The sequence below is a fragment of the Muscardinus avellanarius genome (genome assembly GCF_963383645.1).
Source record: "Muscardinus avellanarius genome assembly, chromosome: 1".
NCBI lineage: Eukaryota > Metazoa > Chordata > Mammalia > Rodentia > Gliridae > Muscardinus > Muscardinus avellanarius.
Genome location: NC_137786.1, coordinates 109,333,989 through 109,355,397, shown reverse-complemented (window position 1 = coordinate 109,355,397; position 21,409 = coordinate 109,333,989). Strand labels below are relative to the sequence as shown.

Sequence of the window (21,409 nt, the reverse complement as noted above, 5' to 3'; positions counted from 1 at the left end):
AAAGAGGAAGAAGTTAACTATCTCAATTATGTTTCAAGATATATATACTACAATTTACCCTACATGTTCTAACATTTGCCCTAAAAATAACGACAGCTAAGCCGGGTGTGTTGGTGCACGCTCATAATCCCAGCATTCGTAAGGCTGAGACCAGAGGATTGCCATTCACAGATAACTTCAGGTACTTAGTGAGCCCTCCGTAATTTAGTAAGACCCTGTTTCAAAATGAATAAAAAATAGGGCAGGACGTGCTATCTTGGAGGTTGAAGCCCCTAGGTTCCATCCCCAGACATGTTTAAAAAGAGAGAGAGAGTGAGAGAGAGAGAGAGAAGGACAAGTTAAGACACACCAGAAAGAATTACATCTGTAAGCTGGGCATGGTGGTGCATGCATGTAATCCCAGTGCTTGGGAAGCCTCAGCTACTTAGTGAGGCTCTCAGCAACTTAGTGAGATCCTGTTTCCAAATAAAGTATGAAATAAGTCTGGGAAGAGGTAGAAGGCCTGTGGGTTCTATCCTCAGTACCCCCCCCCCCAAAAAAAAAAGAATTACATCTGTAACTATGAGAATTAACCATGAGAGCAAATATTTCTGAATGCCTGAAATGTACCAGATACTGTTTGGTACAAGAAGGAATAGTAATATAAATAAAAGAAGGTTTTGTTTTAGAAAGGCTGGTAGTTAAACTGAGGTAAAGGAATGTAACAGGAACTTAAAGAAATATGAGGGGTGTGTGTGTGTGTGTGTAAAACGAGGTATGGAGGAGGCCAACATCTAGATCCAGCCGTAAGAGAGTAGACGGTACTAGACTCCTATCATAAGGAACCATAAAGCCAGACTAAATACACTAAATAAAGAACTGCTTTCAGGCATTGGACAACAAATATGAAGGACTGTGGTTCTTGAGAAACAAGAAGCAGGGTGAACTCTGCTCTCAATGAGTAGAGATCTCATTGAACACAGAGGGCATTCAGCTGAGACCCCAGAAAGACCCTAGCCCTTTAACGAGGGCTGCCAAAATAAATTTTTAACAAATAGAACTAAGAGGCCAGTAAGAGAGAAAAAAGTAATTGAAAATTTGTGATTAATCTAAAAAAAGCCAGAAAGGGAAGAAACAAGGAACAAAAATCAAATAGGAAAAATAACAAAACAAATAGCAAGATGATGCGTGTAAAATAAGTAATTAAATTAAATGTAGGCCAGGTGTGGTAGCACACGCTTGTAATCCCAGTACTTGGGAGGCTGAGACAGGAGGATCATAGGGAGTGAGGCCTTCTGCAATTCAGCAAGCCCCTGTTTCAAAATGAAGAATAAAAAAATAGAGCTGGGGGTACAGCTCGGAGGTATAATGCCCCTGGTTTCAATCCTCAGTACCACACACAAAAAAAGGTAAATGGAATAAGTATATTCATTAAAAGGCACAGATTCTCAGCGGTGTAAGAAAGCAAATTTTAACTATATGCTATTTACAATAACCATACTTTTTCCCCTTCAAATTCTTGTTTTGACAAGTTTAGACACAGAGAATTGCAATAGTATAAAGACTTTCAAAATACACTTAATACCTTTCAACAAAATTTTCCAAATGTTAACATTTACCGTATCTTTATTCTGCTGTTTCCATTTTCTCTCTGAACTGAGAATAAATTAGAGACATAATGCCTCATTCATTCCTAAATATTTCAGTGATTATTCCTAAAAACAAGGACATTCTTTTATATTACAAAGTACTGATAAAAATCTGGAAATTAACATATACATACTAGTATATTAGTGAGAGGCCTTAATCACATTTTTACATTACTCTAGTAATGTTATTTCTGGCAAAAGAAAAATCTCAGATCACACATTGCATTTAGCTGTTTTCTACTGTCCTTTAACCTGGAGTAATCCCTCCATTTTGTTTTGTCATTCATGATACTGACATTTTTAAAAAGTATAGGTCATTTTTTTATAGACTTGTCTCTTACTCAAGATTGTGTAGTGTTTTCCCATGAGTATTCCAAAGTTAAAGATTTTTGGCAGGAATCTGCAAAACTGATACTATTTTGTTATTCTTGGTGCATCCTATCAAGATGCTTATGATGCCAATTTGTTCCACTGTTGATATTGACTTTATCAATTAAGGTTGTATCTCCATTGTATTGTTATTTTTTCCTGTGTAATAAGTATCTTGTGGGAATATAGTTTGAGATGATAAAAATATCTTGTTACTTCATAGACTTTCACCATTTTAGTATCCATTTATTCTGAATTAGTTTTTTTCTTTTTCTTTTTTTCCCTGAGGCAGGGGGAGGACAGGGATTGAATACAGAAGAGCTCTAACTTGGAGCTATACCCCAGCCCCTTTTAATTTTGAAAAGGAGGTCTTGCTAAGTTACCCCAAACCTATGATAGTTCTGTTTTAGTCATACCTGGATTTTTTTTTTTTTTTTTTTTTTTTTTTTTTAGGTACTGGGGATGGAACCCATGCACATTCTACCTCTGAGCTACACCTCCAACCCTATTTTTTATTCTTTATTGGGAAATAGGGTCTCACTGAGTTGCAAAGGGCCTTGCTAAGTAGCTGAGGCTGTCCGTGAACTGTGATCCTCTTGTCTCAGCCTCCCAAATGCTGGGATTACGAGCGTGCACCACACCTGTTCCATATCTGGTTTTTTTTTTTTTTTTTTTGGTGGTGCTGGGGTTCCTGGAAACCCTTCTACCTCCAGGCTACACTCCCAGACCTATTTTTATATTATTTTTATTTGGAAACAGGGTCTCTTAAGCCAGCGAGGTTGACTTTGAACCTGCACGATCCTCCTGTCTCCGTCTCCTAAGCGCAGGGATTACAAACGTGGGCCACCATGTCCGGCTTTTTTTTTTTTTTGGTGGTACTGGGGGTGGAACCCAGGGGCTTTTACCTCAGGGCTATATTCCAAGACCCCTTTTTATATTTTATTTGGAAACAGGGTCTCACTAAGTTGCTGAGAGCCTCACTAAGTAGCTGAGGCTGGATTCGAACCTATGCGATCCTCCTGTCTCAGCCTCCCAAGTGCTGGGATTGCAAGTGTGTGTCACCATGCTCGGCCTCCATATCTGGATTTTCAGTTGGTTCTACCATAAGGAGAAATGTCCCTTCTTGTCCTTCCTGTTGGCACTGGAATAATGAGTTTCTACTTTACTGAATAAGTTATAACCCTTCACTGTATCAGTTTTATATGTGATACCACTGGTTATTTGTAATGTATTTATCATGCATCAGGATCACTATCATTTTGGAGCTCAAATGATCCCACAGATGATTGGCAGGCACCCCTTTAAGCTGACTTATGGGTTTTCTGACATATTCCGACTTATTTTTTTTCCCCCCACAGTACTAAGGATTGAAACTGGGAGCATTCTGTCTCTGAGCTACACCCTCAGCCCTATTTTATTTATTATTTTGAACAGGGTCTCACTAAGTTGCAGAGGGCCTCATTAAGTGGCTGAGGCTGGCCATGAACCTGTGATCCTCCTGTGTAGCCTCCCAAGTGCTGGGATTACAAGCGTGCGCCACCACTCCGGGTTCTCTTCTTTACTTTCTGACTCAAGCTGTTTCAGCCTTATCTTGTACTATCCCTTCTTCAGTTCTGGAATGAGCCATTTCTTCAAGAATCTGATTCCTTTTAGTGTAAGCTGTTACTTAGAAACAAAAATCTGGGTACAAAGTGTGCCAACTGCAACTAAGGTCTAATGCTTCTGTGCTCTCTCAGTGAGCAGAGATAGAAAACATTTGTATGAATACACACACATATATAAACAAACATGTATATATCAAATATATAAATATGCCCTTATACATCTACATCATCATCTTTACCTAGCTACATTATTAGAAACCACAACTTCACACTGATACCTCCAATTCCAATCCAGCACCACAGGGCTCCTTCTATCTTTTGTCTGACAGTGAGAAACTTGGCTCATTATCCACAATACATTTATTTGTTTAATCCTAGAATACACATAAGATAGTGTTTGTATTGTTATTCCATACTTCTGTCAAAAAGAAGCCTAGTGACTAGAGTTCAGTATTGATTTACAGTTCCCTTTGTCTTTAGCATGAGGCATTTAATCCAAATGCTGTGTTTTAAGTTACTCAGAAATGCAGGAGTGTGAAGGATGGATGGCTGTGGTTATAGAAGGCAGCATGAAGGATCCTCGTGATGATGGGTTCTGCATTTGTTTATTATTTTTATTTTTTTGTGGCACTGGGGATGGAACCCAGGAGCATTCTACCTCCGAGCTTACCCCCAGCCCTATTTTTATTTTTTATTTTGAAACAGGTTCTCACTGAGTTGCAGAGGGCCTAAGTAGCTGAGGCTGTCTGCAAACCGCAATCCTCCTGTCTCAGCCTCCCGAATGCTGGGATTACAAGCGTGCGCCCCCACGCCCCCACGCCCGGCTCAAAAAGTTCTGTATTTGGACTGTTGGTAATGGTTACACAAATCTACACATGTGACAAATTTGCTCAGAGCCACACATAAATGAGTGTATGTAAGATGGTTGTTTTTTTTTTTGTTGTTTTTTTTTTTGTGCGGCACTGGGGATAGAATCCAGGGGCCTTCTACCTCTGAGCTACACAGCCCTATTTTTTAATCTTTATTTTGAAACAGGGTAAAGGCCTAAGTAACCAAGGCTGTCCATGAACCATGATCCTCCTGTCTCAGCCTCCCAAATGCTAGGATTACAAGTGTGAGCCACCATATCTGGCTCTCCAACTTTATTTCTTATTTGAAATAAAGTATTTCATTAGGTTGATGAGAATCTCACTACTTGCTGAAGATATCCTTGAACCTGGGATCCTCGTCTCAGTCTCCCAAGTACTGGGATTATAGGCATGTGCCACCACACCCAGCCCTCTTTTCCTTTTAAAATTATATAGTTTGGGATTTTCTTGTTTGAAATTCTGTTCCTAGCAGGCAGCAAAGATAAAGTTAATTTATGAAAAATGACTTCTCAATAATACTTAATATTCTTTTAAAATTAATAAACAAACTCACCTCTGACTCCTCTCAGGAATGTCCAGCACAAACCCAAACATCATCTCGGCAATTTTATTGGAGCTGCAGGTGGGGGTCCTGTCCACCTCTACTGCTATGGACAGCATCCTCTGAAGCTGGCACACAATCCTGAGCCCAACACATAGGACAGTAGTGAGTGGAGGGGCCGGCAAGAGGCCAGGTGCGGCTGGAGGGTCCCCACCGGTTACACTGAGAACAGAGACTACGAAAGCACACACTAGGCCAGGGAGAACTACTCAAACCACCAGCATGCTTTCATTTAGCAGTTTCACCTACCTGAATCCCTTTTGCCAGATCAAACTATCTGAACCTCTCAGAACCTGGGGGTGAACTGCAAAAGCAAGCTGCTTTTAAATTCAAAATAGAACCACACAATTTTAAGAGTGTAGAGAACTTTAAGGACGTCTAATCTATAACTTCCCTATTTTTTATTTTTTGTGGTACACTCCCAATCTTTTAAATTTTTATTTATTTTATTTATTTATTTTTTGTGGTACTGGGGGTTGGACCTAGGGGCATTCTACCTTTGAGCTACACTCCCAGCTCTATTTTTAATTCTTTATTTTGAAACAGAGTATCAACTTAGTGGGGGACCCTTAGTGAGGGACTCACTGTCTCAGCCTCCCAAGTACTGGAATTACAAGTGTGCACCACCAAGCCTGGCTTATTCATTTTTTATTTTGAAGCAGGTTCTTGCTAGGTTGCTGAGAATCTTGCCAAGTTGACAAGGCTAGTCAAACCTGCAATCAGCCTCCCAAGTAATGGGATTACAGGTGTGTACCATCATACCTGACCAACTTCCCTATTTTATAAATGAAGAAACAGGTCAAAAGTGACTAAAAATTATTTTAATTTCTTTGATACAGGAAGAAATACACACACACACACACACACACACACACACACACACACACACACCCTATAGACTTTTCCCCTCTTACAGATTTCTTTACAATATGGCAGCTTCTTACTAAGTTCAGTCTCAGTATTTCTACTTGGTACAAACTAACTTTCCTGCCATCAGACCCAACTGTGGGAGACAGCCAGCCTGTTTTGCCATTAGAAATCTGGGCAACGCCTCAGACAGGTGAGGCTGGCTCTTCTAACACTCAGCTCTTCTAACATCTATTATTTGTGATGGAATAAGTTTTTTTTTTTTTTTTCTTCAGGTCTGGGGGCATTCGACTTCTGAGCTACACCTCCTACCCTATTTTTTATTCTTTATTTTGAAACTGGGTCTTACTGAGTTGCAGAGGGCCTCACTAAGTAGCTGAGGCTGTCTGCAACCTGTGATCCTCTGGTCTCAGCCTCCCAAATGCTGGGATTACAAGCGTGCGCCACCACGCCAGGCTAGAATAAGCTTTGTTCTCAGAAATCTGCAGCTAGTGACATGACAGGTGGGCAGGGGCTTTGGAGTCAGATTCTGGCTCTATGAAAGGCTGTTTAACCTTTAACAAGTTACTAAGCCACTCTAAGTCTTCTCACGTAATGAAAGGGTGAGAAGTTGTGAGGTATAAAATGTCTGACAGGCACTCACTGATGGTAAATGAAAGCACATCTAATTATCATTGATAAGATCATGATACAACTGACATTTAGAGGGCCCTATTGTTATTTCTATTAATATTTACTTTAACAAATTCATTATTAAGATTATTATATGAGATTAGCTTCTATTGAAGGAAATGTCTATATATGGTACATCTGGGATAACCCCAGTTTGGGGCCTCCCCAATGTTCCACTGTTTTAAAACAGTTCCTTTAGAGACAAGACTGTCTCTTAAACTAGTTGAAACTTATAGGCAGGCCTAACCTGGAAATCAGGTTGATCCAAAGGACTTTGCGAATTTAGGTACAAATGCTATATTTGACTGGCTTTTACCAATATGATTGACACCGAGTTCTAGGTTACTTGTATAAAGGCAATCTTCTAAAAACCTGGACATCTCTCGAGAAATGCAAAGACCACTCTCAACCCCTAACGGAAGCACTGTGAGCCAGGCACAGCAGTGCATGTCTACAATAATCCCAGTTACTTGGAAGGTGGGAAGATCGCAAGTTCAAGGGCTGCCTCAGCATCTCAGTAGGACCTTCTGTCAGAATAAAATAAAAAAGGGCTGAGGACAGAGCTCAGTGGTAGAGCACTTGCCTAACATGTGTGAGGTCCTAATTCCAAACACCAACATCACAAAAAAGAAAAAGGAAAAAAACCCACAAGTCTCTTTCTAGTGCAGTATGAGGTCATGAGGACCTACCGTGGTCTTAGTACTGCTGTTATATCTCCTGCAGTATGTATGTTGAACTGCTATTTTTGTCCTGGGAATAAGGGAGTGAAACACATAGGCCCTTAAGGACTAGAGGTTGCCGGAATGCCCACTACCCACCACTCCTGTCTGTGGGTATCTGGAATGATGAGTAGCTCTAACTACCGTCTTCCTGGAATCCAGGAATAAGAGTGAGACCAGGATCCTCCAGTTTTTGTTTCACTTCTGCTTTGTTAATTTGTATTCACTTTGCGAAGTCTTATTTTTTGAGGGGTGAAAATATTTACTTTTGTTCTCTTCGAAATTTGAAATTTGACTTTTACTTAAACTAAGTCTTTAGGTAAGCACATTATGTTACAAGAGCTTGTCAAGGAAAGCTGCCCTTCAGGACTAGCGCTATTCTCTAGCACACTAAATCCCAAAGTCCCCAGGAAAGACAACTTAGCCTGCCCCTTACAACTGATTGGTGTTCTTGGTCAGGTTAGGTTGAGAAGGGTGGCTACTGCTGGCCTTCGAGATTCCTGTTCCTGAAGAGGTTTGATTCCCATGTGAGGGCTGAGTTAATCCATCTTCAGTTACTGCTCTAACCAGCCACTTGATAACATCTCTGCAATGGAAAAAAAAAGTTAAGAATGAAAGGTTTGAACTTCTGTTGTATTTATGGTGTTCAGGGCTATAATCTTATCTTTTTTTTGGTGTGTGGTGCTAGGATCACACTCAGGGGCATTCATTCTCCAAGCTACACCCTTGGCCCTATTTTATTTTTATTTTCAAACAGGGTTAATAAAATAGCTAAGTTGATGAGAGTCTCATTACTTGCCGAGGCTGCCCTTGAACCTGTGATCCTCCTGTCTCAGCTTCCCAAGTACTGGGCTTTCAAGCATGCACCACCACACCCCGCTCAGGGCTATAATCTTAACTGGGGTTCCTGGAAACTCTTCTACCTTCGGGCTACACTCCCAGACCTATTTATATTTTTTATCTGGAAGCAGGGTCTCTTAAGCCAGTGAGGCTGGCTTCGAACCTGCGTGATCCTCCTGTCTCCGTCTCCCAAGCCTGGGTTTTACAAGCATGCACCACCACGCCCGGCCTATTTTAATTTTGAACAGGGTGTCATTAATTTTCTGAGGGGCTCGCTAAGTTGCTGAGGCTGGCTACGAACGTGTAATCTTAGTCTTAACCTCCCAAGTACTGGAATTACAGATGTGCACCACTATGCCTAGCTAATTTTTTAAAGTATTCACAAGGCCGGGCGTGGTGGCGCATGCTTGTAATCCCAGCGCTTGGGAGGCTGAGAAAGGAGGATCACACAGATTCAAAGCCAGCCTCAGCTACTTAGTGAGGCTCTCAGCAACTTAGTGAGATCCTGTTTCCAAATAAAATAGAAATAGGTCTGGGAGTATAGCCCGGAGGTAGAAAAGCACCTGGGTTCCACCCCCAGTACCACAAAAACAACAACACACCAAAACAACAACAACAATAACAACAAACAAAAATAAAGTATCCACAAGGAAGAGAATGGACAATAGCAATAAAATATTTAAAAGGTAGAAGACAAAGGATATTCACTACTTTGTAATATTGCATAGTAGTAATTACCAAGGTTATTCCTTATAGACATTGAAAAAAAATCAGTCCTTAAATTCATTTGGAACAACAAAAACCTAGAATGGCCAAAGTATTTCTTAGCAACAAGAACCATGCAGGAGGAATCACAATACCTGACTTCAAATTATACTATAAAGTCATAATAATAAAAATAGTATGGTACTGGCACAAAAACAGACACAGATCAATGAGCAAGAATAGAAGACTCAGAAACAAATCTGCACATTTATTGCCAAGTGATTTTTTTACAAAAGGGCCAAAAATATACACTGAAAAAAAGATAGTCTCTTCAAAAAATGGTTTTGACAAAACTGGTTAACCATATGCAGAAAAATGGAAATAAAACCCCATCTTCTCACCCTGCACAAGAGCCAATTCAAGATGGATCAAAGACTTGGAAATCAGACCAGCGACCTTGCATCTGCTTGAAGATGGCATAGGTCCAACATAGCAACACATAGGCACAGGTAAAAACTTTCTCAATAAGACCCCAAAGGCACAAGAAACTAAAAGGTGGACCAACAAATAAGACTGCATTAAACTAAAGAGCTTCTGTACATCAAAGGAAACCATTAAGAACCTCAACAGAGAGTGACAGAATGGGAGAAAATTTTTGCCAATTATTCCTCCAATAGAGGTCTAATATCTAGAGGACTGATATCAACAGAGAACTCAAGAAACTCAGCACTAAGAAAACAAATAACTCAATTAAAAAAAATGTGCCAGTCAACTAAATAGACACTTCACAGAAGAAATTGAAATGCCCAATAAACGTATGAAAAAATGTTCAACATCATTAGCAACCAGAGAGATGCAAATCAAAACTACCCTGAGATTTCACCTAACTCCAAATAGAATGAGAATCATTAAAAACACAAACAAGCAACAACAAATGCTGGCGAGGATGTGGAGAAATAAGAACTCTAATACATCGTTGGTGGGATTGCAAATTAGTGCAATCACTTTGGAAAACAGTTATGGAGGATCCCCAGAAGAATGGGAACAAATCTACCATTTGATCCAGCAATACCACTTCTGAGTATCTACCCAAAAGATAGGAAACCAAACTACCTAACAAATGCATGTGCATCTATGTTCATAGCTGCACAATTCACAGTTGCCAAACTATGGAACCAGACAAGATGTCCATCAACAGATGAATGGATTACCAAACTATGGGATATGTACACACAGCATTTTACTCAGCCATAAAGAAGAACAAAATAACGTCATTTACAGGGAAATGGATGGAACTGGAGAACATTATGCTAAGTGAGATCAGTCAGTCACAAATAGTAAAAATTTGGATGCTCTTCCTAATATGAGAAAGCTAGGGAGAAAAAGGATTATAGGAGGAACTCTAAAAGAGGAAGAAAAAGCCACAGATGAGCAAATATTATTTTTTTCTGGTACTGAGGATGGAACCCAGGGGCTTTTCTACCTCCGGGCTATACTCCCAGACCTATTTTTTATATTTTATTGGAAACAGGGTCTAAGTTGCTGAGAGCCTCACTCAGTAGCTGAGGCTGGCTTCGAACCTGCATGATCTTCCGGTCTCAGCCTCCAAGCGCAGGGATTACAAGTGTGTGCACCACGCCCGGCTAAAAGGATGAATTTAAATTGACTTGAAAGAACTGAGAGAGCTGAGCGTGGTGCGCACGCCTGCAATCCCAGTACCTGGGAGGCCGAGACAGGAGCATCGCAGGTTCAAAGACAGCTTCAGCACAAATAGTAAGACTCATAAACCTAGCAAGACCCTGCTTCAAAATAAAAATAAAATAGGCTGGGAGTAGAGCATGGAGGTAGAATGACCCTGCGTTCCGTCCCTAGCACACACAAAATCCCACTCTCCACACAAAAGAACCCATATAACTGAATCTTAAGCCAGCTGTAGAGAAGAGCATTCATATTTAATAAAAATGAAGGAAGGAAAGAAGGGAGGGAAGGGGGCAGGGAGGAGGAAAGATAAGAAAGGTTTTCAAAAACCTCTGCACCTGACTTCCAAAACTTGTTTTCCAAAGCCCTGCCATCCTGGTCATCATCTTTTATGTTGGAGACTGGAAATCTTCTCTGGAAAACACAACTAGTCAAGTAGAAGGACCTGAATACACTGATGTGGGAGATTTTCTAAATGAGAAACCAAGCCAGGTGTGGTGGTTCACAACTGTGATCCCAATACTTGGGAGGCAGAGACAGGAGGACTGTACAAAAAAATAAACAAAACAACAAAAAAGGGCAACTTAGAGAAAAAAGATACTATGGGAAAAATCAGAGAATAAACAAAACAAAAAATCTATCACTAGTATATCATCAAAGATACAAGATGACATGGGTCTGGGAAAGAAGAAAACAAAACAGAAGAGTATTTGTTGATTTTTTTTTTTTTTTTTCTGCGGGTCTAGGGGTGGAACCCAGGGGCATTTGACCTCCGAGCTACACCTCCTGCCCTATTTTTTATTCTTTATTTTGAAACTGGGTCTCACTGAGTTGCAGAGGGCCTCACTAAGTAGCTGAGGCTGTCTGCGAACCACGATCCTCTGGTCTCAGCCTCCCGAATGCTGGGATTACAAGCGTGCGCCAACACGCCTGACTGTATTTGTTGATTTTAACAAGGAACATGTAGAAAAAAATAAAAAATAAAAAAGCCTTGCAAACTAGAAACATCACAGAAATGAAATACCCTGTTGCTATGGTTTGGATTTTGTGTCAGCTCATGTGCTGAAAGCCTGGTCTCCAATCTAGCAAGGTTCAGAGGGGAGCATGGCTGGAGGTAGGTCACTGAAGGCATGGCCTTTAAGACTATACCTTTAAGATAGACCCTGGCGGCTTCCTGTCTCTTTCTGTTTCCCCGCTGCCACGAGCTGAGCAGCTTTCCTCTCCTGCACTTCAGACATGTTTCTGCTTTGGAGTCAGCTGACCATGGACTGAACATCTGGAACTGTGAGCAAAAATGAACCTTTCCTTCTCTTAAGTTGTTTTTGCCAGATATTTTGGTCATAGAGAAAAGAAAGCTAACATGACTATTTTCCTGAAATGAAGAATTGTTTTTCTAAACTAGGCATGGTGGTGCATACTTGTAATCCCAGCATTTGGGAGGCTGAGGCAGGAGGATCACAGTTCATGGCCAGCCTCAGCTACTTACTGAGGCCCTTTGTAACTCAGCGAGATGCTGTTTCAAAATAAAGAATAAAAAATAGGGCTGGGGGTGTAGCTCAGAGGTAGAATGCCCCTAGGTTCCATCCCCAGATCCCCAGTACTGAAAAAAAAAATTATTTTCTAGACTCACTGTATATATAACACAGTGGATGAATGCAGACCTATGACAAGCATACAGGGAAAAGAGAGGACCTTACAAACTTCCAGAAAAAGAAAAAAAAAAAGAACAGATATGAAGAATCAGTCATTGAAATAGCTTATGACTTCTTTGTATGTGTATGCATCCTACTGGTATTGAACCCAGGGCCTTGCATGTGTCAGACAAGTACTCTAACTCAGAGCTACATCCTCAGATCCAGCTTATGGCTTTCTAATAGCAATTCTGGAAGCTAGAGGACAATGGGAGATTCCCTCAAAGTTTAGAAAAGCTATTGTAAAACTAAATCTTTATACTCAGCCTAGTTATTAATCAGTATGTGTGATCAAAGAAACATTTTTTTTTTTGGTGGTACTAGGGGTGGAACCCAGAGGCTTTCTACCTCCGGGCTATACTCCCAGACCTATTTTATATTTTATTTGGAAACAGGGTCTCACTAAGTAGCCGAGGCTGGCTTCGAACCTGTGTGATCCCGTCTCAGCCTCCCAAGCACAGGGATTACAAGCATGCGCCACCACGCCCGGCAAAGAAACATTTTAAGATATATAAGATCCAGACTATTTTCCATTTAAGATTTTTAGGAAGCTACGAGAGACTGATTAATCAACTCAAGAGAATAAACTGGACATTTCTTATAGTTTCCAGCTACTTGGGAGACTGAGGCAGGAGGACTGCTTAAGCCCAGGAGTTTGAGGCCAGTCTGAGAAACATAGCAGGAGCCTGTCTCAAAACAAACATACAAATAATCAGAAGGAAGTCGAGTGTGGCGGTACATGCTTGTGATCCCGTACTTAGTAGGCTGAGACAGGAGGATCGCAGGGTTCAGGGCCAGCCTCAGCTACATAGTGAGGCCCTGTGCAACTTAGTAAGACCCTGTGTCATTTGGGAGGCTGACAAGAGGATCAATATAGATTGAAGGAGTCAAAAATATTTCAACTCAAATCTTCAAGAAGAAAACGATAAGATTACCCAATGTATGAAAGTATGTATCTGTAATCCCAGCAGGCTAAGTCAGAAAATGAAAAGTTTGAGGCCAGTCTGGGCAACTCAGTGACACCTTGTCTCAAAATAAAAAAAAGATAAGGTTGTAGCTCAGTAGTAAGTGCCCCTGGCCAGGAAAATACACACACACAACACACACACACACACACACACACACACACACCTTGGTTATCTATTGAACCTTACTGTCAATCACATGACCTTCTGCCATATTATTTTTCCCGAAACTAGTAGTGACAAATGAGATTAATAGAGTTTACCAGGTGATAGAAATAAAATAGATTTATAAAAACTGTGAAAGATTTTTTTATACATGAAGAATCCCCTATGGATTTCACAATGTTATCTGAATATAAAAATACTTAACAATGTTAGTCTGAAGGTTTTAAGAGAAAAAATATCAAAGCTATGGTGCCCACACATTGTTGGGACAGAGAGTTTCTTTTAAGATGATCAATACTTGTAATAATTACTCCTGTAAAGTATCCAGTGACTAGAAATCTCATCCAACATATATCCTCTGGCCTTTAGTAGTTGCCTAAACAAGGCCCTCCACCTCGTTGTCTCAAGACTCTGGTGGCTGCTTACCTGACATTGTGGGGCTGCTTGTCACAGGACAGCACCGTGTTTGCAATGGACTGCTGCAGGTGCTGCCTTTGCCTCCTCAGGATCTGCTGGAAGTCATCTTCCAGGGTCTGTACTACATAACGCAGGAAAAGGACTCGCCCAGGCAGAGTTTGACCCTGTGGGAGAAAGAATGAAAAGTCAGTGGTTCTTCTCAGTCTCCTGGATGAGATTTAGCATTGGTTGTCATAACCACTAAGTCCAAGAGAAGGGAATTAACAAGTTTCTATCTAGAAGAGAGGCTTCTGGGAGAGCACAGGTAGTCTAAGTAATTGCAAAAGAGGAAAAATTAGGCAACTGCTAAAAGAAGCATATTCTATAAGGTCTCAAACCCATTTTGTTTGTTTTAAGGGATTGAAAACAATTTACTTGTTCAAAATATTTAAACACCTGCAGATAATTAGAATTTGCTAACAGTAAAGCTGTAACTAGAGGTCTGTTGGAGTTTTAGGATTGTAGATTTTTTTTTTTTTTTTTTTTTTTTTGCGGTACTGGGGGTGGAACTCAGGGGCATTCTACTTCTGAGCTATACCCCCAGCCCTATTTTTTACTCTTTATTTTGAAACAGTGTCTCACTGAGTTGCAAAGGGCCTCAGTAAATAGCTGAGGCTGTCTGTAAACTGCAATCCTCCTGCCTCAGCCTCCCAAATGCTGGGATTATAAGTGTGAGTCACCACATCTGGCTAGGCTTGTAGATATGGGGGGGGAGAGTAATGAGGATGAAACCCAGGAGCATTCTACCTCTGAGCTACACCCCCAGCCCTATCCTATTCTCTCATCCATATTCATTCTCATTCTCTCTCTCTCTCTCTCTCTCTCTCTCTCTCTCTCTCTCTCTCTCTCGGTACTGGGGGTGAAACCCTGAGGCTTTCTACCTCCGGGCTATACTTGCAGACCTATTTTCTATTTTATTTGGAAACAGGGTCTCACTAAGTTGCTGAGAGCCTCACTAAGTAAGCTGAGGCTAGCTTTGAATCTGCGCGATCCTCCTGTCTCGGTCTCCCAAGCGCCAGGATTAGAAGCATGTGCCAAACCGGGCGTGGTGGCGCACACTTGTAATCCCAGCATTTGGGAGGCTGAGACCTGGAGGGTCGCGGTTCGTGGACAGCCTCAGCTACTTAGTGAGGTCCTCTGCAACTCAGTGAGACCCGGTTTCAAAATAAAGAATAAAAAATAGGGCAGGGGGTGTAGCTTGGAGGGAGAATGCCTCTGCGTTCCATCCCCAGACTCGCAAAAAAAAAAAAAAAAAAAAAAAAAAAAAGCGTGTGCCAACATGCCCGGCTATTCTTTATTAAGTTGCAGAATGCCTGACTAAGTAGCGAAGGCTGTCCGCAAATCATGATCCTCCTGTCTCAGCTTCCCAAATGCTGGGATTACAAGCGTGTGCCACCACACCTGGCTTGGATTGTAGATCTTTTAAAAGACAATCATGAGACGTTAGCTGGATTTTATTAGCCTTAGGATAAACACTAACTGTGGCCAGTAGATCACAAAGAAATATTGGGTATTTTTTTTATGGTACTTGGGATTGAACCTATGGGCATTCTACCTCTGAGGTACCCCCTCAGCCCTATTTTATTTTTATTTTTTGAAATAGGATCTCACTAAGTTGCTGAGGCTAGCCTCAAGCCTGCAATTCTCCTGTCTCAGCCTCTCAAGTACTGGGATTACAGGTATGTGCTACCATGCTCGGCTGAATTGAACTACTTCTGAAACCTCATTTAAATAAAATCACATTGTATTTGTCCTTTAGTGACTGGCATATTCCACTTAGCATAAAGTTCTTAAGGTTAATCCATACTGTAGCATGTGACAAGATTTCCTTCCTTTTAAAGGCAGAACTGTTTATCCATTTGCCCATTGGTAGATATTTAGGTTGCTTCTTTCTCTTGCATATTATGAATTATGCTGCTACAAACATGGGTTGTAAATATCTTTGAGAACTTGCTTTCAATTTGTTTTCATATATGCTCAGAATTGGGATTGCTGCATCATATTATAATTCTATTAACTTTTTAATGAACTGCCATACTAATTTCCATAGCAGCTGTATCATTTTACAATCCTTACAAGCATGCACAAGTGTTCCAATTTCTCATAATATCTCTCTCTCTCTCTCTCTCTCTCTTTCTCTCTCTCTCTCTCTCTCCCTCTCCCTCCCTCCCTCCCTCCTTTCCTCTCTCCCTCCCTCTGAGATATACCCCCAGCCCTAATTTTGCTTTCTTTTTTTTTTTTTGCAGGTCTGGGGATGGAGCCCAGGGGCATTCGACCTCCGAGCTACACTCCCTACCCTACTTTTTATTTTGAAACAGGGTCTCACTAAATTGCAAAGGGCCTCACTAAGCAGCTGAGGCTGTCTATGAACCGCGATCCTCAGGTCTCAGCCTCCCGAATGCTGGGATTACAAGTGTGTGCCACCAAGCCGGGCTTAATTTTGAGTCTTGATTTTGAAAGAGGGTCTTATTAAATTGTGGAGGGCCTCACTAAATAGATGAGGCTGTCTGTGAACCTGCGATTCTCTTGTCTCAGCCTCCAAAATACTGGGATTACAAGCATATGCCATCATGCCTATAATCCCAATATTTGAGACTGAGACAGAAAGATTAAAGGTTTGTGGCCAGCCTCAGCAATTTAGGCCTTCCTCAATTTAGTGAGACCCTCTTTCAAAATAAAGAATAGGCCAGGCGTGATGGTGCGTGCTTGTAATCCCAGTATTTGGGAGTCAGAGACCGGAGGATCGTGGTTTTTGGAGAGCCTCAGCTACTTAGTGAGGCCTTGGTAATTTATTGAGACCCTGTTTCAAAATAAGAATAAAAACCAGGGCTGAGGGTATAGCTCAGAGGTATAATGCCCCTGGGTTCCATCCCCAGTACCACAAATAAATAAATAATAAAAAAGAATAAAATATAGGGCTGGGGGTATAGCTCAGAGATACAATGCCTCTGGGTACATCCCCAGTACCAAGCCAAAAAAAAAAAGTAAAATAGTGCTGTAGGTGTAGCTTGAAGGTAGAACGTCCCTAGGTTCAATCCCTAGTACCACAAAAATAAAAATAAAAATAAAATAAAAAGGAAAACACTTATTGTTTTTTGAGGGGGGTACTAAAGATTAAATACAGGTACCTTCGAGCTATACCACCAGCCCTTGATATGTGTGTGTGTTTGTGTGTGTGTGTGTGTGTGTGTGTGTGTATGGAACCTGGGGGCATTCAATCTCTGAGCTACACCTCCTGCGCTATTTTTAATTCTTTATTTTGAGACATGGTCTCACAAAGTTGTGGAGGGCCTCACTAAGTAGTACCACAATCCTCCTGTCTCAGCCTGGAATGCTGGGATTACAAGCATGCACCACCTCCCCTGGCTAGCCCTTCATATTTTGAAACAAAGTCTCTAACTTGCTGAGGCTATCCTTGAACCTGCAATCTTCCAACTATTAGTATTACAGACATGTGCTACTGCACCTGGCTTTTATTTTCTGCTTTTTAAAGATTTTTTAAAAAATGTAACCAATCTGATAGGTGGTATTTTTCTAGATATTTAGATTTAGTCTTGGTAAGGCATATACTTTTAGGAATTTGCATATATGTCTAGGAATTTAATTTTATTTGAGTCTTCTACTAGTCTAGCCAGAGGTTCATTTATTTTATTTTATTTATCTTTTTGGAGAACTAGCTCTTGCTTTGTGAACATTTGTAAAGATTTGCAAATCTTTACAATTTGAAAAAGAAAGTTACCTTATCTATTTTTTTTCTTTCTTTTTGGGATACTGGGAATTGAATCCAGGGGTAGTCTATTTCTGAGCTATACCCCAGCCATATTTTTATTTTCTTAATATTTATTTATTTTTTGTGGTGCTGGGGCTTGAACCCAAGGACATTCATTCTACCTCTGAGCTACACCCTCAGCCCAATTTTTTATTCTTTATTTTGAAACAGGGCCTCACAAAGTTGAGGTGGGCCTCACTAAGAAGCTGAGGCTGGTCATGAACTCAGATCCTCTGTCTCAACCTCTCAAATACTAGGATTATAAGTGTGTGCCGCTATGCCCAGCTCTCATATTTTTATTTATTTATTTTTATTTTTTGTGGTACTAGGGGTGGAATCCAGAGGCTTTCTACCTCGAGGCTATACTCCCAGACCTATTTTATATTTTTTAAAATTTGGAAACAGGGTCTCACTAAGTTGCTGAGAGCCTCGCTAAGTAGCAGAGGCTGGTTTCGAACTTGTGTGATCCTCCTGTCTAAGCCTCACAAGTGCGGGGATTACAAGGGTATGCCACCATGCCCAGCTTATTTTTATTTTTGAAATAGGGTCTCACTAAGTTGCTGAGGCTAGTCTACAATCCTTCTGTTTCAGCTTCCCAAGAACTGGAATTATAGATGTACCTTTTCTAGTTTTGTCTGTTTTCAGTACTGAGGATTGAACCCAAGGGCATTCTACCTCTGAGTTACATCCCTACCCCTATTTTTATTTTCCTATTTTTATTTTATTTCATTTTATTTTTGTGGTATTGAGGATTGAATCCAAGGGCATTCTACATTCTGAGCTACACCTTCAGCCCTATTTTTTAATACTTTACTTTGAAACAGGGTCTCACTGCATTGCAGAGGGTCTCACTAAGTAGATGAGGCTGTCAAGGAACCTGCAATCCCCTTGTATCAGCCTCCCAAGCACTGGGATTACAAGCCTGCCTCACCACACCCGTTGTGTGTGTGTGTGTGTGTGTGTGTGTGTGTGTGTGTTTCATGACAACCAGTGACTCTTTATTGAAAGAAGCAAGGGAAGGGTGGAGGATGCCACCCTCAGGACTGGATGTGGCTCTTAAGTGCAGGTTCTTGTCCTGAGCTAAGGATAGATATGCAACAGCCCGGATTCTTGCTGAAGATTTAAAGAAGTTTATTAAAAAGATAGATATACGGAAGATAGTTACAGCCTCATGTTACCTACATGAGGGGGTGCTTTGGACAAAATCACCCCACACCTGTTTTTTTCTAGTTTTTATGAACTGGGTTTGTGCAGAGACAGACCTTTACCAATCAGCCCAACTAGAAGTTCCAGGCTAAACCTCTTTTCTGGTGTCTTTGGAATTTGTACTTGTGCAATACTTTTAACAGTATCCCCAAGTGGCCTGCCCCTGTTTCTTTTCAGGAGTTTATAATCTCTTGCTTCTCCTAGCATCTGCCTGTGGAATTGCAGACACTTTGCAATTCTAAACTGTTATAGTGCTTGCCTTTGTTTTCTACATCTTCCTAAATATTCTACTGTCCTTATCAGTGCTCGGAATCTAGCAAGACAGAAGCCAGATAAACAGCACACTGGATGCATGGCAGAATCTTTCATTTCTACCCAGAGGTGGTACTGGGGTATGAAAAGTTTCTTTCTGACTGGTTTGCTATGTTAGGAAGTAGGCATGGTCATGGAAAAATACCACAGACTTTTGAGGGGAATATACCTTCTTGGTTATGTACTGACCTGGCTACTGCAGCTCTTTGTATTCCAGGTTTTGTTAACTTTGTTCTATTGTTCACTCAGTGTCTCCGTTGGACATAGAGAGCTTCCTACTCTGTTATCTTACTGATATCTCCAAGATCATTTTTTCCTTCTTCAGGAAATCACAGTTTATTATATGGCTGAGCTCTGATTTATATTTACACAGAAATTACCATATATAACTTAGTGAGAAGTGAGGAGGATGGGACTCTGAGATGTATGTGTGATAGGGGCAAAGAGATAATTTTTTTTTTTTTTTTTTTTTTTGCGGGTCTGGGGGTGGAACCTGGGGCATTTGACCTCCGAGCTACACCCCCTGCCCTATTTTTTGTTCTTTATTTTGAAACCGGGTCTCACTGAGTTGCAGAGGGCCTCACTGAGTAGCTGAGGCTGTCCGCGAACCACGATCCTTTGGTTTCAGCCTCCTGAATGCTGGGATTACAAGCGTGCGCCACCAAGCCCGGTCCAAAGAGATAAATTGAAATCCTTATACTCTGCAATGGAAAGCAGTAGGAAAGACTTAAAATTGATAAATCAAGAAAAAGCAATACAATTGTGTTACTTAAAAATCTGGAGACACGCTGGGCATGGTGGTGCACACTTGTAATCCCAGTGCTTGGGAGGCTAAGACAGGAGGATCACACAGGTTTGAAGCCAGCCTCGGCTAATTCGTGAGGCTCTCAGCAACTTAGTGAAACCCTGTTTCCAAATAAAGTATAAAATAGGTCTGGGAGTATAGCCTGGAGGTAGGAAAGCCTCTGGGTTGCATCCCCAGTACCACACACACACACAAAATAAATATGGAAAGGAAAAAGTTCCACCAAGTCTCTACCCCCCAAAAATTTTTTTTAAAATACCAATTTAATCTATATTCTTCAGCCTTTAAAAAAACTTTAATGGTATTATTTGCACTAACCAACTAAATAACAATTTCCAAACACCATTTTTAAGGCATTTAAAAGAATTCTGCACCAAGACATAGAGACAAGTATAATCCATGCTAGGTGTTCATTAGGGCTAATTTGTTTAAATGTTCATTGGCACCTATATTTGGAACAATAATGACTTATTATAAAGAAAATATAGGTGTGTTTATCATGCCAGTGCTGGATAACTTACTCAAGATTTTTGACAAAAATAATCCCACGGTAATATAAACAAACACTTTTAAAAAGTCTAGATGTGAAATTTTTTAAAAAAAAGTTTGTTTAGAGTCAATATTAAGGGCTGAGTGTGGTGGTACATGCTTGTAATCCCAGAATTTGGGAGACTGAGGCAGGAGGATCGCAGTTCGCAGACAGCCTCAGGTACTAACTACTTAGTGAGCTCCTTTGCAACTCAGTGAGACCCTATTTCAAAATAAAGAATAAAAAATTGGGTTGCAGGTGTAGCTCGGAGGTAGAATGCGCCTGGGTTCCATCCCCAGTACCACACACAAAAAAGTCAATATTAAGTTAAAGTTGAACCAATTATACAAATCATAAATACCACTTTCTTAAGTTTACTCTATTTTCTAAAACAAGTTACCAACTTAGTTCTCTTTTCTTTGATACTGGTATTTGGAATCATTTTAGCATGATTTACATCTTTAAGTTCTAAGTTTGTATCTATCTTGAATACCTTATTATAACTAAAAATATAAAATGACAACTCTTATAGAATTCTAATTATTAAATGTAGGAGAAATGTGAGAAATAGAAAATCACCATTAGAATAACACAGTAGTAACTGCCACGAGCAAATTTAACTGCCAATGGATAGTAAAAGGAGTAAGAGTTTAAGCAGAAACAGGACATTTGCATAGTCTCAAAATATCTCTAGCAAATAGTAATTACAAAGGAAACTATAATAAGTTTAGAGCATCCTATCAGACACAACCTCCGCACAGCGAGACCATTCTTACTTAAAGACCTCTGTAAGCTTGAGACTTCTCTTCGGTACTCTTGGATTCCATCTGTGTTCCTCGGATCCCGTGTCTCTCTTTTTTTTTGGTGGGGCATTCCCTCATTCCTTGGACGCATACCAACTAGTTGCCTCCTAAGAAATGGAGTGTGAGGATATTTTCA

At 40.6% G+C, this 21,409-nt stretch overlaps 1 protein-coding gene across 7 annotated transcripts in view; it reads right to left on the bottom strand.

The window, feature by feature from the left end:
- The window catches only part of SIMC1 (SUMO interacting motifs containing 1), a gene marked incomplete at both ends in the record, with an annotated part of 73,862 nt that overhangs the window by 11,313 nt on the left and 41,140 nt on the right, over positions 1-21,409 (bottom strand). For all 7 annotated transcript variants that reach the window (XM_080696909.1, XM_080696906.1, XM_080696907.1 and 4 more), the window contains 3 exons: positions 5,024-5,152; positions 7,766-7,915; positions 13,820-13,974. In XM_080696909.1, coding sequence (XP_080553035.1) covers positions 5,024-5,152; positions 7,766-7,915; positions 13,820-13,974 — 434 coding nt within the window. The remainder of the gene's footprint in view (positions 1-5,023; positions 5,153-7,765; positions 7,916-13,819; positions 13,975-21,409) is intronic.